General features: G+C 43.9%; 1 protein-coding gene across 2 annotated transcripts in view; it reads right to left on the bottom strand.

The window, feature by feature from the left end:
* scube3 (signal peptide, CUB domain, EGF-like 3) overlaps positions 1-10,095 on the bottom strand; it is a 70,763-nt gene extending 60,668 nt beyond the window's left edge. For both annotated transcript variants that reach the window (XM_076741158.1, XM_076741159.1), the window contains exon 1: positions 9,748-10,095. In XM_076741158.1, coding sequence (XP_076597273.1) covers positions 9,748-9,847 — 100 coding nt within the window. In that variant the 5' untranslated portion in view covers positions 9,848-10,095. The remainder of the gene's footprint in view (positions 1-9,747) is intronic.
* Positions 10,096-17,981: the final 7,886 nt, after the last annotated feature.

Raw genomic sequence — 17,981 nt, 5'->3', positions numbered from 1 at the left:
TATTGATATATGAGACAATGACAGCAGTAACTGAACCTTGTTGTTTTCTGTTGACCACGCTGGAGCCTAGAAGTCATGATATCTTGACCTCTGCTGCAAGTGTGCTGATCACTTATTTTAAATATGTTTTTACAAGTCCTTCAACTTCATAGAAGTACACCATTAGACGGTTCGAGTTCTGCTTTGATTTACATGAAGGCTGCGATTGACAATTATATCGATAGCTCGGTAATCATCTGTGAGGATTCTCAGTCATCCAGGACACGATTATCCAACGAGGGTTGAATCGAGGGCAACCCGACTAGTTTTATGGTTCTACAAGTGAGTTCCACCTTGGACCACTGAATAACCGGCTGAGTTTTTTCTTGATTAATCGTTTGATCCATGAAAATATCAGAAAACATTTTACTATAATGTAAAATAAAGAAAATTAGCCAATTCTCAAATTTGAAAACACAGAACTATCAAATTTTTTGCCATTTCTTCATGAAAAATTAGATACATTAGTTGATTTTTAAAAAAAATCAATTGATTAAAAATCAATCAACTAATCGTTGCAGCCCTAATTTATATTTCTGCATGATCATTCTGTGCAAAATAAGCTCATTAAGATTTAATTTGTTCATTCATTCATCATTTCATTTTACCAAAAGTGCAAAACTCCTGTCTATTCAAGCGTCTTTTTTCCCTTTATCAGAGATTTTACACGAAAGTAAAAACAGTCACTCAACTAGTTTCCCCTGTGGGTCCTAATATTTAATCTAATCTAACTATATATTATGCACCCTTTTAATTTCCAGTAGAACAAAAGTGGAAATCACAGAAGCAGATAGTGGAAGTAGTGACCCAGTAATATTCCACGCTCAGCTTCTTCAGTCCAAAATAATAATGTACGGCTTCAATCTTTTATTCTTCAACTGTCTGCTTCTGTATTACGCAAACACTGATCTATAATGGATGTGGGGTGTCTTCATTCCAACAGCGTGACTAACTCAAACCAACACATGCGAGATCTTTATATCTGCTTCTTCAATCTGTTGATGCCTGCATGAGAATTTCATAGTGTGTGCTTTCCAACAAAACTGACAGCGATGATGATGAGCCCGGAGACTGCAGAGTAAAGAGCAAGACGATCCACCTTGTGTCATTTCTAAAACATTTCTCCGACTCAAACTCTCTGAATAAATGACGGACATTCTCTGTGATCCTGATCGTAGACCGAGCATCTGGTGCTGTGCCCTTCCTTTAGCATGTGTGGCCTTAATAGACTATGACTCACAGACCTCCGGACCACCTCCAGAAGAAAAACACTTATTACAGTAATTAAGTGAATCATGGAGCAATACTACGGGAGTGCAGAGAGAGGCTGACATGACACACTCTAAGTGTCGGAGGTCTAATACATACCACACTGAATAACTGAGCATAACTTGTAACCGTTTCCCATTAGGAGCCAAAGTGACAAGAAATTCATTTGTACCTTTCAAGAGACTTTTCACCCTTGGCATGTGTCCTCCACTGTTAATGACTTCTTGGCCTCATGCAGCATATTTTATATACGGGAAGGGTGGCACTTAGTCCAGCTGTATACCTTATATTTATACAACCAGAGCTAACTGACATGACACTCTCCCTTCTGCACACAGCAATTACATTCATTGGTGGTAGCTTTAACCAGATACAGTACCAACTATAAAGATGGCAACGTAGCAATTACAGCACAAGTGTGATATTTTTAGTTGTTTCCTGTCAAACTGAGGTATAAAGTGAATGGTTCTCTGTGTAAGCTGTGAAGCAGGCATTAACTACTAAAGCTCAGAAATGTGAAATTTAGCGGGCTGGAACTGACTGGATACATGCTTCATTTAAATGCCGTATGACAGCACAATCACTTCATCATGCAGACATATCAAGTGTTTAATGGCCTCTCCATCACTGCTCCTACTGTGGTTCAATCAGACGGTGCAAGGGCAGAGCAGAAATGATTACATCTGGCAGAGCTCTCTGGTAGATTTTCCTGGGAAACGTTTGCCACAGAAATCAACCAATCAGAAATGAGAGAACTGGTCAGGTTCCCTGCATTCAACCCAAAACTTTCACAGCAGACAATGTGAGTTGTAATGACCAGAATAGATCGGTTATAATCTAGCCAACCGTTGCATGTAGGGATTCAATAAATCATTATTTTCATTATGGAATAATTTTCCTGATTAATCAATTCATAATTTTGTCTATAAAAAGCTCTAAAATAGTGAAAAATGGCCAATATATTTTGGCAGAGCCAGCATCAGCATGTTTAATGTATTAAAATATTAAGTTTACTATCATATATGACAAAGAGAAGCATCAAGCCCCCACATTTGGAAAGCTGGAACATTTTTTCTAGAGAACTTATGATTTAATAGTTGCTGACACATTTTCTGTTGACTGACTGATCGATTAATCATTTCAGCTCTCGTTGGACGCCATCATGACTATGATTACATTAAAGTACAACAAATGTGCAGACGTTCCAGCCTTGGTAAGCGACAGAGATGGCAGCATTGTCAGTCTTCCGGCTTCATATTTTCTCTAAAAACTTGGTTGTGTGTAATCAGCTGAATTAAAGGCTAAATTTAAAGTGCACCCTGTAATTAATCAGTCCAGCAGCATGTCATGTCTGGCATGTCTCAATAGGCTTATATAATTAGAAAAATATAACGATGTTGACATTTTGTATTATCAAAAAAGTTAAAAGGCTCATGGAAATGTTCCTACGCTCACATTTACACCAACAGACACCCACTTAACTAAAGCGTGTCACTGTCTGTTCAGGCTAAGGACGTGCTCGTAATTTTGTGGATCCTATTAAATTTAAAATTGAATGTTCCCAACTACATATGTCCTCATCAGTACAAAGCAGTATGAAACAATACACTGTTAACTAACTTACAATGCATATAAATATTTTTTCTGCAATACATTTTGATTTCATGCAGTATTTCAGACACCTGGCCAATGGAGGCACTGACAAACATGTCAATCATATAATACTACAGTGTGTCAGGTGCTGTAGTGTCACTGCAGAAAATGACGCTAAAAGGTTGAAGCGCTGCAATGACTTGACTGATTGGGAGCACTGTACTTATGGTCCACGGTCCTTTGTTCTCTAGTTCAATATTCTCTTAACTCACATTAACTCTCCTACTGTGACCGGGTCAAATTTGTCCCATTTCAATCTAAAGTATTTCCCAAATTATAACCTGCAAACAACAAGATCCTGTGAGAGCACATCTGTATAACTGGGGAACATTGGGCCCTTTGACAATATTTTTTTTTTCCTTTTCTATTTTGACTGATAGTCTATCAAAAATAAAAGACAGAACAACAAAAGAAAGAAAGTAGTATATGTACCTATAAATGTAGAGCCTTTAATGATGTGCATTTACGGCAAACACTGTACATCCTCACCCATAAAGGGCAACAAAACTCAGACAAACATTTCACAGTCGAATGTTACGCAGGGTTCTGGGAACTTATGATGGGCCTTGTTCCCTTTTTGCTGATATTTTGTAGACTAAATTATTCAATGAATTAATTTACCAATCAATCAATTAATCAATCGAGAAGCCTATCAGTAGGTGGCTCGATAATAATCCTTGGTTGCAGCCGCAGATGCCTGTATGATGGATGGTGTAATGATTTAAAACAAAAGAACACAACCGGGACTTGCCATTAATCAGCAGTGTAAGCTATTACCGTCTGCAATAAATATATATATGGAGTTCACCGGGGGTGATTAAATACTGCAGAGGGTCATATGGTTTTTCCCATGCCTCTGTCCATTGAGGAAGTCTCAAATTCATCAGTGAAGTCATCCCTCTTTCTACCCAGAATGCATTGGCCAGAACCCACCAAATAAATAACTTGGCTTTTTTCATCTGGATTCCTTGATGTATTGGGTTGGATTTTTCCATTACTAAGCAGAATAAGAGCATTTCCTTTCACTTCCAGCAGTCTCTAAAGCTGGCGCTCACCATCAGGAATGTAAACACACACAGTCTGTAAACAAGGCTCTCTCTGACCCCCAACCCCCCTTTGACAACGCTGACCACCGCAGACCAGCCTAATGACGTCCCTCGCTGACCCTCCCAAACTCTCAAAGAGAGACGCAGCCCCATTATTCAGCCAAGAGGTCACAGGAGGGAGCGGGGATGAGGGCGAAAGAGGAGGAAGGACGGTGTAGCGTCAGCCGTGGGCCTAAGAAAGTACAGAGACTGAGATGACAGTCCCACTGATATCTTCTCCTGAGTCACAGTATCCCCAATCATGAGCAATGGAACAGAAAAACAAATGTGGGCTCTGTGGTGGGGGTGAGAGGATTAATGATCTAAGAGCCGCTACAGCTGGCTGAGGGACGGCACTGAGGTTCCTCAGTGAGCCATCAGCACTTGTGAAAGGGGGCTCTGGAGGTGAGCTGAAGACCGGGGGGGTCAGAGTGCCGTCAACACTGACTCCATCCTCCCCCGAAACCAACAGGGATGTTGTCAGCATAGTGCTGCATCTGCACAGAGAACAAAGGCCACTGACAGGGTGAGAGGGGAAGAGAGATGGGAGCAGAAGAGAGTTTTCTAATTTTAACCACAATGCCACAGTTGAGAGAAGCATCACAGGCCTCATTTGGAACATATTGTTCAGTTTAAAGCCTTGATAAATAAACGAGCTCCAAACAAGCTCGCCACTCCTCACTCCAGAGAGCGAGGGTTCGAGTGCTTTCCACCGCTGGACGCTGCGGTTGCACACAAGGCAGTTGTCCTGGTGTCCTCAGGAAAGTCTGGGTGATTTAAACTACTTTTTTTTCCCCCTTCCTCTATTGCACATGAAATCTACAGCTTTGTCAGCCCCGCAACCATTCTAAATGAGGTGACAAATTGTGGTCACAAGGGCCTCGCTAGCTGCTGATAAAGTGATTTTCTGCTCGAGGAAGGGAGAAAAGGTACCATGGCAGAGGGATCTGAACAGCTGATGGCTTGTCCTGGGGAGAAACAGGGAATCTGCAGAGTCCACAGGTCAGGGTTTTGTTTGGCCGTGACCTAACTTTCTTACCGCATACAAAATGCGTAAAGCAGAGTAATGCTTCAAATTCGGTACATGCATGCAGATGCCGAGGCAGATGCAAACTGAAGGAAAAGCAGAAATGATGATCACGCCCTGATGCAGTGAAACAGCACATTTCCAGGCTTTAAAACAAAAGTTTGACATTTTGGAAAATGCACTTAATCGATTTCTATCAGGGAACAGCCAACAGTCGGTTAGCTTAGCTTAGCATCAAGACTGGAAACGGGGGGAAACAGCTAGCCCGGCTCTGTCAAAAGGTTACAAATCTCCCTAGTATCCTTAAAGATCACAAATTAATTTTGGGGGGTTGTTCTCAGCAGTTGCCAGGCAACCAGCAGAGGCTCCAGGGCGGATGTAACAAACAGGATGTAATGTGTTAATTGGTGAGCTTTAGAGGTGCTGGTAGGTGTATTTTGTAAGCATTTTGCCAGGCAAGCTGCTTCCTCCTTCTCACATTTTTTCAAGCTAAAAGAGGCATCAATCATCCAACTCTCCACCAGGAAGTGAATAAGTGTTTCCCAAAATGCTGAACTACTCCTTTCAATGGACGCTGGAAGCCCTTTCATGTGACACTAATGAATTCTTAACTTCCTAAACAGAAATGCAGCAGTCAAACTTTTTCCTGTGTCTCGCAACTGAGTGGGATCGTAACCTATTTTCCATTTTCTTAACGGAGAAACACATTCTAGCAAATATGCAGCTCATTTAAAAACGACACTTCCAGGGGAAATGGATTGATTAAATGATAATCGCGTGGAGAGGGCGCTGAGCGGGGAAGTCAGATTTCTTAAGGCCAGAATCTTTGACACTCTGTTGCAGAGAGGAAAAACGCTTGGTTTTACATTCCAGCGGTCAGGATGAAAGTGAGCAACTGTCCAGAACGAAGGCCCACTGAATCGCCTTGGGTCACAGCTTGTGCCAGACAGCTTCGATTTAACATGTGCCTGTAAACATGGTAGTCATTCTGTATGAAGCTGCAGCCCTAAAACTAAACTATCAAGCTGCAGCTTGGCCACACTGAAGCCAGGGGATTAGAAAAAAAACAGGCACAATAAACCTGAACCGTTCCCTGTTTTGAAAGGAGCCTCATTTTGGGAAGTGAAAGCACTTTTGCCTGCTAAGTGCAATCATTAATATCCAGTCTAAAATCACTCATCGCAGTCATACACGTTCACTTGTCCTCGCAACACACCCACAGATCAAAGCCGTTTTCGTGATTCATACCGCATTGCTCTTGGACAGAATTGTTATCAAGTGTTTTCACCACTCAAGTAATGCCAAGATAATAATCTCTCTGCTCTCTCGGCTGCTCTGTAACAACATGTACAGCGGCACTGGAGCACCACTTGTCAGGCAGATGCTTTCTGAGAGTGTCTGCTGAGTGGTAAAGTGAAGCTGGATTGATCCCCTCCACCCACTCATCAGCGGGTGACCGAGGGCTACCCCGAGGCTCAACCTGCCTCAGAGACTCTGATCATAACGAGAACACAGCTTTCTGACACTGCATGCCTGCTGCAGAGAGAGAAAAGACAGACAGAGGCAAGCTCGGCTCTTATCACGGTGAGAGAGCATTTTTTGTTCGGGGGAAAAAGGCATTTACAGGTTAGGAGCTCATCTGCTTTAATTGGTCTACCATGACGGGAAGTAACGAGCAGGAGAAATTAGAGGCTGACATGTCAGTTTGGTCGATAAGTAATCCAAACCGCAATGTCCTCATTCACAATGTCCTTAACTTCTCAAAGACACGGGGCATCCTGATGAGGATGGAAGACGTCTTTTTTCCTGGCTGACTTGAACACATCTTCCATTCACCGGCTGTTCAAAATTAGTTAAAATTGTGCTCCGGTACCTTGGCAGACAAATGGGGACTTTTGCGTCTGCTTGTTTAAAGGCACATCCAGTCTCTGAGGGAATGAGTGCAACAGCTCAACAAATACCAACGCATGAGCCTGTCAGGACTCGGGGGCAACGACGAAACCACGCAGCCTGAGGACCGACAGCGACGGTGATGAAAGACCGCCAAAGCGGTGTCACAGCGTTAAAGCGAGATGACCGGCCATGCTCATAGAAGACAGTGCCACAGTCTCTCTCTCCGCCTGTCTGCCCCCCCCCCCACCCCCCCACCACCACCACTCCTTCTTCCTGCTAAACAGAAAACATTCAGAGAAGTTCAAGGCCAAAGGGATGGGCAGAAATAAAAGCCCCATTTAAACGGCTCTTTTATGTGGCTTCACATACAGTTTCAAAGAACTGTCTGAATTACCACAGACACAGCCCATACACTCTCTGCTGTCCCAATTACACGTATGCACACACAAACGCCGACACTTGGATGCTTACACAGACCTGCAACATATCCAGCCGTCAATCAAGTGACAAAAGTGGGCTGGACGGGACGGGAGAAAGCGGCGAATGGGACAGAGGGGAGCTGGGCACCTCTTTTTTTCTTGCAAAAAAAATATAAATAGCACACGGGCTGACAGCGAGCTTTTCTGACACGGTGGGTGTAATGCAGCCGTCGCTTGTGGCTGACAGAGAAAAAGCACCGCTACTTCATTAAGTGCAAAGGAAAGGAAGCGAGGACAAAGCAAACAAAGCAAGAGTTGGGTAAAAAAGAAAAAGGAAAGGGGTGAGTGAGTGTTGGGGGTGGGTGGGTGGGTGACGGAGGGGGGTTTCTGCTTCCTTTCCATCCCACTCATAGCGGAGACTCGGGCAGCATCTCTAGGTAAGCCTCCCCGTCACTTGGGCCTCATATTGCCAAGGCTGCTCGGTTCCCACAGTGGGTCCGGGCCTGGAGCTGGCCTTCCTCCCCGCTCAGGCAGCCCTGCGTCTTTAGACCCCCAGGCCCCGGAGCAGAGGTTACACCAACATAGCCAGCCACAGCAGCATGTCAGCCCCACACCAACCGTTGCCTTGGTGCCGCTGCATTAACGAAGAGCTCCTGACTCTGTTCGGGGGAAAGTGATTTGCCATGACGTCTATGGCTCCCCTCTTTCCGTCCCTGCTCTTTTCCTCGCTTGTTGCTGCTCGCTCGCTAAGAAGCCTCCTCTCTCACTGTCTGCCTGTGCACCCTTAATCTCTCCTGTTCCCCCGGTCTCATTTTTCCCTTCTTTGTCATTCTCTCCACCACATCCTCAAGTCTTCCCTCCCTCATCCCACCGCTCTATTTTTTTGGAGTAATGACGGATGCCTGAAACACAGTGCCATGATTAGACTGACACTGACAAAAGACGAAGACTCTTGTCTGCAACATCTGCGCTGCATAAATATTGAGCTGACAAATTGTGCATTTTTTTAAGCGCCGTTCATCTCTCCGTCTCTCCAGCTTTCAAAATCGCTTCATGTGTGCAGACTTGCCAGTGCCACAGAGTTGCAACCAGCATCAAACTCCGTATTTATTTTCAGTTAGGCACAAAATATGCTCACAAATAACTTCAGAGCCACGCGCAGATGACATGTCACTGCAGAGCCGCTCGGCGTGCACTGACAAACAGGAACCAGAGGAGAAGACTACCAAGTGGTCGTCCACGGCGTTTCGCTGGGTGACCAACAAACAGGTGCACGCCATTACAGACGGACACTCATACAGCAGCATTCCACGCTACAAGGAAGTGTGTAATCGATGTTGTGGAAAATAAAGTGAGAAAAAAGTAGTTCTAATTGCAAAATGTAAATATTGAGTTTTCCCACAAGTGGGGGCAGACCACCCAGGATGCAAAATAGTCACCCACCCCCTTTCTCTTTTTGCCTTGTCGACCGCCCGAGAGATGTCTTTTTGTGTGTGCGAAACATCACCAACCACAATCAACACTCACACAGAAACCATGATGTGTCTTTGCATGCAAATACTTCTGGCAGCGCGGGCTTGGCATGTGTATTGTGGGAAAATTAAGTGATGAAAACCTGGAGGAGAAGGCTGAGTGGTTCAGAAATTGAGTGTGTAACACCATGTCTGGTGCCAGAGTTTTGATTCAGGCTGCCCTTGTCTGGTCTGAATAATTTTTCACAAGACAAGAGAGCAAGAGGGTAGCCGGCTGGGCAGGACGGTGCTGTAGCTGCAGTATCTGACAGACGAGAGACTCCCTCCATGTGTGTGTGTGTTACAGGCCGGTGTCAAATACTTGTCTGGACTGTGACAAATACCTCCTGGTAGTCTCACTACAATTACCTGCAGGATTAGCTATGAAACATAACTGTTCACACTGCTGATACTGTTTGAAGATGAAAGACTGTTCTTTTAAATCAGAAAACTCTCAATCTGAAACTTAATTTAAGCCTCATTACGCTTCCATACTTCCAGTCTGTGTAAATATAAGCAACTGAGCATGCTGACACAACCTAAAAGCAATTGACTGCTAAATTAGGCAGTGAGTCAACAGCAGGAGCCTGCTTGGATCAAACCGAGAGTAACTGATGGATCAAAGCATCTAAAAACTCCACTTTTGACCCCTACGTTTCAAAATACTCTGCTTTCAACTTGCTTCAAAACGCACCATTAATTCAGACAAGTGTCATCATCGCCAGCTTTCCAAACGCATCTAACAAATCCATTAATTAGGCACCAAGCGGTGTGGCAAAAGCAGCGCAATCCCGGCCATCAGGACTAACGAGGAGAAAAAATAAAAAGCCAGATTTGACGTGAAAACTTACCTTGAGTGGTTTTACTTCCTGAAGCTGACTGCTGGACAAAGGCGACCAAGCAGAAACCTACAAATCCAAGGCTCGCGCGTATCACAGCGTGCATATACATGTTAACTTTCACTGTAGTTGAACACGAGCACTTTCTGAAATCTGCGATGCGCAAGAGCACATACAAGGGTGTGTGTGTGTGTTTGTGTGTGTGTGTGTGTGTATGTGTGTGTGTGTGTGGTATAAAGGTCTCTTGTTATTCCCTCTGAGCACCCGCTGATAGGATACTGTGCGATCCTTTTTTTCCTCTTTACGCCTGCTTATTTGAGTTTCAAGTGATCGGGGTTGAGGACAGCCCGACAACGCGGAGCGGAGGAAGGCTTTTCTGTTATCATGTTTCGAGCCAGACCAATGTCAATTTAAGAAAGGGGATAGAGAGAGAGAGAGAGAGAGAGAGAGAGAGAGAGAGAGAGAGAGAGAGAGAGATGGAGCGGCAGGGTCTGAAGGGGGAGGAGAGAAGACGCGTCCGCGCTGCGCTCCGGACTCCTCCGCCGCTCCCTCTCCTCCCTCACTGCCCCCTCACCGTTTCCTTTTTCCGTTCTGCAGGGATTGACACGCAGGTGCTGACGGTGGACCCGGGCCACCACGTGCACGGTGGCTCGTGCGGTCACCTGGCCGGTGCCACCTGCGCAAAAAACAAAAAAAAGAAAAAGAAAAAGAAAAAGAAAAAAAAGTGGCCCGTCACGTCGGCGCGGCAAAAGCGATGGCTGAAAGAGGGGACAAGAGGGCGGATGGATTTATAAATGGCTGAGATGGGAAAAGTAATAGTCTGGAGATTGCATTTTGTTCTTAGCCCAGCAGGCTGCGCGTGAGGCTACAGTTCATCCAGTCCGACTAAGAAGCGAACACGCGCCCATCTTCATTGGGTGGTTGGTGCAGCACTGATGTGATGATGTCTGCTGGCTCTCTGACGGCAGATTAATGCTCTCCTAAAAACAGTTTGTCAACAGCAAATGCTGACATTGAGAAAGGGTCGAGACCCAAATATTAAAGGATTCTGGACGCAGCGTTTAATTCAGGGGGGGATAATCTGATTAAAATCATCCATATCCTCCATACCTGCTACTGAAAGGTGTTAAAAGTTCAACTGACAGAGCTAAGTAATAAATTGCAAAACCTGTTTGAAAATGGAAAATGAAAACCTAGTTTTTATTTTATGCCTCAGCTGATTTCTCCGCATATCATCCTTATTCCAAGGTCAATTGGGGGCCCTGAGCAATTTCATATCCCTGTTATAGCTGAAAGACCTGAAAACCAAGTGAACCTGTAACTTGAATAGAAATATGTGAAGGAAATTATTTGAATAAAAAGTCCTGTTGATGTTAAGTTATTATGCTGAATGAATAAATTACACCAGCTGTTCAAAATCCAGATGAAATCAGTCGCTCGGGTATGATAACTAACAATCAGTAATTGTTTACAGGAACACTGATGAAAGCATGGAGTAATCATCTGGTCTACGGCCCAAAAACAGAAAAAACACTAAATACAATTTATATTTCATGTCATCTGGTTCCAAAACATAACCAACAACACATTATCTGTTCATCAGTATTGAGTATCGAGCCTTTCCCTGCGGGACATTCAGCTCAACTGCCACATTTCGCTCATTGATTTTTGCTCCTTCCTTTGAATGACTAAAGCCCTGCCTGGTGTCACAAATCAGTAATATGGACATTCGCTCACAGAAGTGCGAAGCAGCTGTAAAAAAGACTATTCTCCTTGAAACCAAATAAGAGTTTTTAAGCTGAATGGGTTAAAGACAGTTTGCTTTTTAACCCACGCTTTCAGCCTTCCCTGCAAATCACTGATCATGAGGCACCGTATGCACACCATTACCCCCCAGACCCGAAGAGGAATGAGGCTTGAGGAGTTACATGAATCAAAACGGACCTCTCTCGCATTACCGGGAGCACAGCCCCACTGAGCGACTGTGCCACATTTCACCGGCAATGACATATGAAACATTTGTTTTCAGGAGGCGTCCTGCAGAGGAAAAGCATCTGTATGCCCACACCTGCTACCTCCTCCTGCATTATCACCTAAATTAATCAGCTGTGTTGATGAATTTGTGTTTGCATTTCAACGTACAGGCAGATTCTACACTATAATTATCACGCCTGCTCCCATGTGTTACTTCTTTTTTTTTTCATAATCAAATATAATTAGGCCCTCACAAAGAGGCTGATTGGAGATAACAACTCTACTTTCTTCAGACGATGCGCAGAATGTGAAACACAATCTGAAAATAGAGTTATGGCTGATGGCTGAAAGGGAGGGGAGAGGATTATTTTTCATTATCTTGTATCTCATCAGAATTTTGACATTACCTTCCTTAAAGATTACGTGACAAAATGTAACTACCTTAGATTCAGAGACAGATATTTCACAAACAGTGTGATTCAACACGTTTTCCCATGCTTACCCCATGTTTCTGCAGATAGCAGGGACCTCAATAAATAAGAGATTCAGTACTACAGAATAACCTTCAGAGAATCCCTCTTTGCATCCACAGAAGAAGAAAAAACATGTAAATCCACAGCACAAAGTCAAGCAGTTCAGTGTAATTAAAATAACATCCGTCAGGGATATGGAAATATCCCATGTCCCTGTGTCCAAATCTCTGGGTAATTGTGAGCACTTGTATAACCAAATGAGCTCAGAGTCACTCGGGGAGTTTGAGAAAGTCAGAACACGGCTGCCACAGAGTCACGCTGGAGGATCAGCACACTTTTCATGGCAACACTTCATTAAAGACAGAGGGCTGTACGCGGGGCATCACACACCGTGCACCAAACCAAGCTATTTTTACACCGACAGACACACAAGGGAAGCCGAGGCCATGTTTAATTTATGATGCTCGTCATGAAAAGGACTTCAGCTGCACACTGGGTGAAGCAGAGCGGGAGGCTGTGGAAGATGTCGACAGAGCAGCGAGGATCATCCGCAGATGATAAGTCAAATGAAGCTGTATTTCACCCCTGTTTTTATGCAACATGTTGGTGAGATCTGCTGCAGGGAAACTGACCGCAACCTGCCGCGACTTGTTTTTGCACGGAGTGTGTGGCACTGTTTTCTTTTTGGGATGTTGTAACTTTTTTTCTTTTGAAGAGTTGAAGCACGGCGCTGTTTGGATCTACTGTATATGAAAAATTTATGAGTATCAGAGAGACGCCACATTTAACAGCTGCCACAACGGCTCCATCTCCAACAGCAGTGACTCGGAAACTCCAGATTTTCCACTTTTTTAGCCATCAAAAGGCAAAAAATATATGGCAGCCGGTTGTTTTAGACACTGTTGTTACAACCTACTTTTTATTTTGACTCTGAAATATCAAAGTCAAACGATGCTCCAACAGCTGTTGCTGTAAGATAAACGCAAGATGGATGCATGTTGGGAGGCGTCAGTGAGAGCCAGCACTGAACTAGACTGCATGCTAATGAATCGAGGAGTTAGAGGCCCTGCGGAGAGCCTAATGCTCTCTTCCAGATGGTCATACACAGGGACACATCACCTCAGTCCTCATTTACTTTCTTCCAGTCCGACTTTTATGCTCCCCAATTGTCTGAAAGATTTATGTGTGGAAATGCCAGGGCTCAGAGCGCAGAAGCTTTTCCTCTTTCTCCCCTTCCCCTTCCTCTCTGCAGGGGCTTCATATGCGAGGTTACCGACACCACCGCAGGCCCAGCAGGATCTCTTGGTACTCACCATGCCAGCACCACAGGGGAGCAGAGTGGCTTGCTGAGTTCCACACTTTAGCACAGGCATCCCAGCGAATGCTGTGGGCTTGCCCCAGGAATGCTTCCTGACCACAGCCTCAGTCACTGGCACTAACAGGGAGCAAGAGAGGGAGAGGGAAAAGGGAAATACAGTTATCAAATCGGAAGAAAGGGAGGTGTCACACGCAGCCACTCAAACTTACTGCCGAGGCTTGCCTGTCAAAGACTACTTCTGCAGCATCGTGGGTGAACCAGTGGCACAAGAGGCATTAAAGTTGCGTTGCATTTGTAACATCACACCACTGGAAATGTCAGATGAGTTGAAACCTTCTAATGAGTGCTGTCACCACAGTACCCTCAGGCTCTGGGTTATGACGGCTTGTTTTTCCTTGAGTCCCAGTCATATTACCTTCGCCTTAATGCTGCTGCAGCAGGGAGGTAGACGAGATACGGACAGGCTTGTTAGCTGCGTGAGTGAGCATGCGGGTGCTGGAGGGGATACAGGCCTGTGCGCGTACCGTACGTGGCGTGTGTGTGAGTGTGTGTGTACACCTGTAATCAAGTGGACTCATCAAGATCAAATGAGACAGAGAGGGAGACATTGTCCTGTTAAGATCCTAAGTTTAATCCTTACTGATGAGCCCGTATCATTCAAAGTATCAATCATCATCATACAACTAAATTGTATAACAGTACTTACCGCCTATCTGAATGCACACACACCCACACAGAGGAGAGAGATAATACCCGTATATTTTAAGTAAACTCTTTTGATGACACAGAACTGGGCCGGGCATGCTTAAACCCCAGCACACTCAGCAGTGGCTCTGTGCCACTTTGTCTCCACTAATCCTCCATGATCAACTCATATGTGGAGAAAGGGTCGAGGCTTTTGGCGGCCTCTTTCAGACAGACTCTATATAAGTAGGTAAGTACAGAACAAGACCAGGACGGTGGGGAAGTCCCATGAGCTCACTGTCTAGCCTGATAGTGCAGCAGCTACGCCTACCTGCACCAACGACTAACGCAAGGGAGTGTCTCCAAGGAGCTTTGTGGAGGTTTAGCTCTTGTGTGTGCGCCATTAAGTATCTAAGGTCACTAAAACTTCAAGATTCTGGCCATGTTTAATTCATACAACCAGTGAAATGCCAAACTTGAGATCCAATTCAGGGATGATTATGTGCAAGGGTCACTGTGACACATTGATGAGTACAACCTTCCAGCCAATCGCCCACATTCGGTTCTTACATTCTTTGCTAATACTCTGACCTGAATCATTTCCTCTAGAAGGCGCAAGACAAAGCGATTTTGTTTGGAAAGATAAAAACTGCAGCTCAAGACCAAGTTGAGCTCTCAGTCACGCTGGCCCAGACCTGGTCTGACCTCAAGCAGTACAGAAAAAAACTCCAACAACAAAAAAAAAACCCTCATTCTTTACCCCAGACTAAACAAAAGTCTCTAAAGAAATCTAAAAATCTAAAATGCAACTGGCCCCGTTTCCCTCACAAAAGCCATTTTTATAAGATGTTTCATGGATCAACAGCTGAAACAAATTTTAATTAGTGAACCAATTTCATTATTGAAGAGGCAAAATCCCAAAGTCTTCCCACATTTTGAATGACTGACCTTGAAAAAGACTTGGACATATGAGGCAAATAAAATGGAAATTGAGTTAAAGTCATCAATTTTGGTCATTTTTTTGCTCAACATTTTTGGCAGTAAAGGGCCCCTTGATGCAAACTCATTTCCCTTTGGCAGAATTAAAGTGGAAAATAATACAATTATTATGTTAGACTTTATTACATATTAGTGAATGTAAAACCTTTCAAAATCTACGGCAAATGCAGTCTAATCTTCATTAGTGCCCTTTTACAACAAATTATCTGATGTTATGACCTCATGATACATAAATGAGTGCGATAAAAGGCTTTACAAGATCCATAATGGATCATCTTTAAAAGATTAGAACTCATCAAGAAAACATAAAAAGTACACAAACAAAAGACATCTGTTCATTACAACATTAGATGTATCATGCACTATTTTCCACTATTCTGTTTCCACTTTCCACTATTTTTGGATCCATGCGAGAAAATGCAGAAGTAGAAATGTTTAAATTCATCACTTTTCTCTGTGGAAAAAGTTGAGTCTGTGTGTAGTGTGTCTATCAGCATGTGATGTGAGAGATGTCTTGTGTCTGTATGCACTTTATTAAATGCTGCCCATCACTGCAGCCCCCAGCAGCAGTGGGGAAGTCTGTCACAGCACTAATGGTGGTACTGGTACACACATACGAATCTAGACTGCCCTCTAGTGGTCGAGCTATTCCTGTAGAAGAGAGTCTGACTGTGTGGCCCCCATCCCTCCACCCTCTGACCCCACCCACAGGTTTTCAACCTGGTGCATATCTGTATATGAATGGATGGAGGAGAGTGTGAATGTTTCGGGAATATAGGAACCAAGTCTTAGTATTGTCAAAAATACTGACAATGAATCACTAAAAAAGTTCACATAAATGGATATTGTAACTATTATTGTTGTTGTTGTTGTTGTTGTTGTTATTATTATTATGTGTTTTTCTTCTACCTGGGGACAATCGTCTCTAAGGAAGTATACCTTTGCCATGGAATCACTCTGTAATTTAGCTAGTGTTAACAGTAGGCTACAGCTCGAGGCCCACATATTTAAAACTAATGCTATATTTGTTCAAATTTTGGCAAATTGGCACCACTAAACCTATGCCGAATTAGCCATTAGCAGTTCCTGTTTGCCATGTATCCATTAATATACAGGCAACTATTACTGGGTTACTTTGATACTGAATCAAACTTAAAAACGTGATGTTTCTCAGGCAAGTTCTGAATTTTAAGGAGCGTTTTCTATGTTTTCTACGCAGATTTATGGACATTTATTTGTGATAATAACGCCATCCCCAGAAAGCGTATGTCACATTGAATCAGAAAATACGCGTATCATGTCTGTGTGTTCAGGTTTGAGTGAGTTATGACTCCGAGAAGAGTGTAAATTTTGCCGCTAATTGCGTCAACATGGCGCCATGGAGTTTACCTTAATTGCCTCCATAAGGTGAGTCACATCCACTCCTGCTGCTCCAATAACTTACTTCCGGCCCGTCAAATAACGAGGTCCGCTGTGTTTCAGTTGACCCCATTTATTAAGTAAGTGTACAGAACATGAGGTGAGCTAGTATTCAACATGTGTGCTCTTTACTAGTCTTACTTTACTTCCTCAATATTAGCCAATCCTGGGACTCTGTCCAGATACGCGTTTTCCTGTCAAATCAGGATACTCAACACATAAGTAAAATCTCCCGCCCACCACCATCACCTTCTTAATCTGTCACTTTGTCATAAAATCTGAATTAACTCTGAATTTTACTCTGACATAGGAATAACTATTTGTGGCTCTTTTAGCACATTAACCAGTTAACTTCAATTACCTGCATTCATGGCAAAACACATTCTGTGCAACATCTACAAATCTAACTTTTACGCTCTTCCTGACATAGGGAGTGTCAGTCCTATGGGAGTCTGTTTTAGCTGATGTAGAGATTTCAGAGTTTGCTAACAGTCAGGGCTCGGCTAAGCTTCTGTTCTTGCAGACTTGCACAAATCAGTCTGTTGAAGGAGGGTCTGCAGATGTTGATGGTTCCTCCGCTTTTCTTCCCCTGCTGGGGAGGGACCATGTATGACCGTTGGGTGGCTGCTGGCCCCTGCTGCCTGGATGTTGAACACGGAGGTCTCATTTGGAGAGGTCGTGGTGCCCCTCATGGATTTTGCTTAGTATCTCAGCACTGATGATAGTCATCAGCGTGAGTACTGTGTCCAGGTCTTCGGTGTTGATCATGATTGGTTATCAAGTTTGAAATAATGCATGCCAGTCAGATATTTACCAGAGTGTTCACGTCCTCAGACCCCTGCATAGCACTCTTTGTCGTTGCATGTGAGCAGTAAGCAACAGGTTTCCAGCAATCTTCACGTAGTTGGAGAATTACCCCTTCTTGCCCATGGATGCTAACATCTGCTGATAGTGCTGTTGGCCTGTCTGGGTTGAAATATGCCAGTACTGAGATGCTCATCACAGCATCAGACATCAAGCATCAAGCTCTGATAGTAATTCATGCATTTTGCTCTGGAAGATTTCTGGTGCTGTGCTTAATGCCAAAAGGCAGACCTTTAAATCAGTACCTGCGTGATGAATGTTGTTAACAAGCTGCTTTCACTGTGCTAAAGAATCTGCTAAAACCTGGATGTGTTGAGGGAGGAGAAGACTTTGGCCCCTGCTCATTTTACTGAGACCTCCTCAGTTGTGGGAAGTATGTATCTTTCTCTTTTCACCTGCTCATGTCTACACAGCTTTCACAGCTACACTTTCCTTTTCAGGTTCACTACTGGCACCATTGGACTTCACCAATCAGTTGGGTGGTTGACTTTCTCAATCAGTCCCAAGGTCTCCAT

This window comes from Chaetodon auriga, chromosome 10 (assembly GCF_051107435.1).
Source record: "Chaetodon auriga isolate fChaAug3 chromosome 10, fChaAug3.hap1, whole genome shotgun sequence".
NCBI lineage: Eukaryota > Metazoa > Chordata > Actinopteri > Chaetodontiformes > Chaetodontidae > Chaetodon > Chaetodon auriga.
Note: the sequence above shows the minus strand (reverse complement) of the source record. Positions and strands in the feature narration are given on the sequence as shown.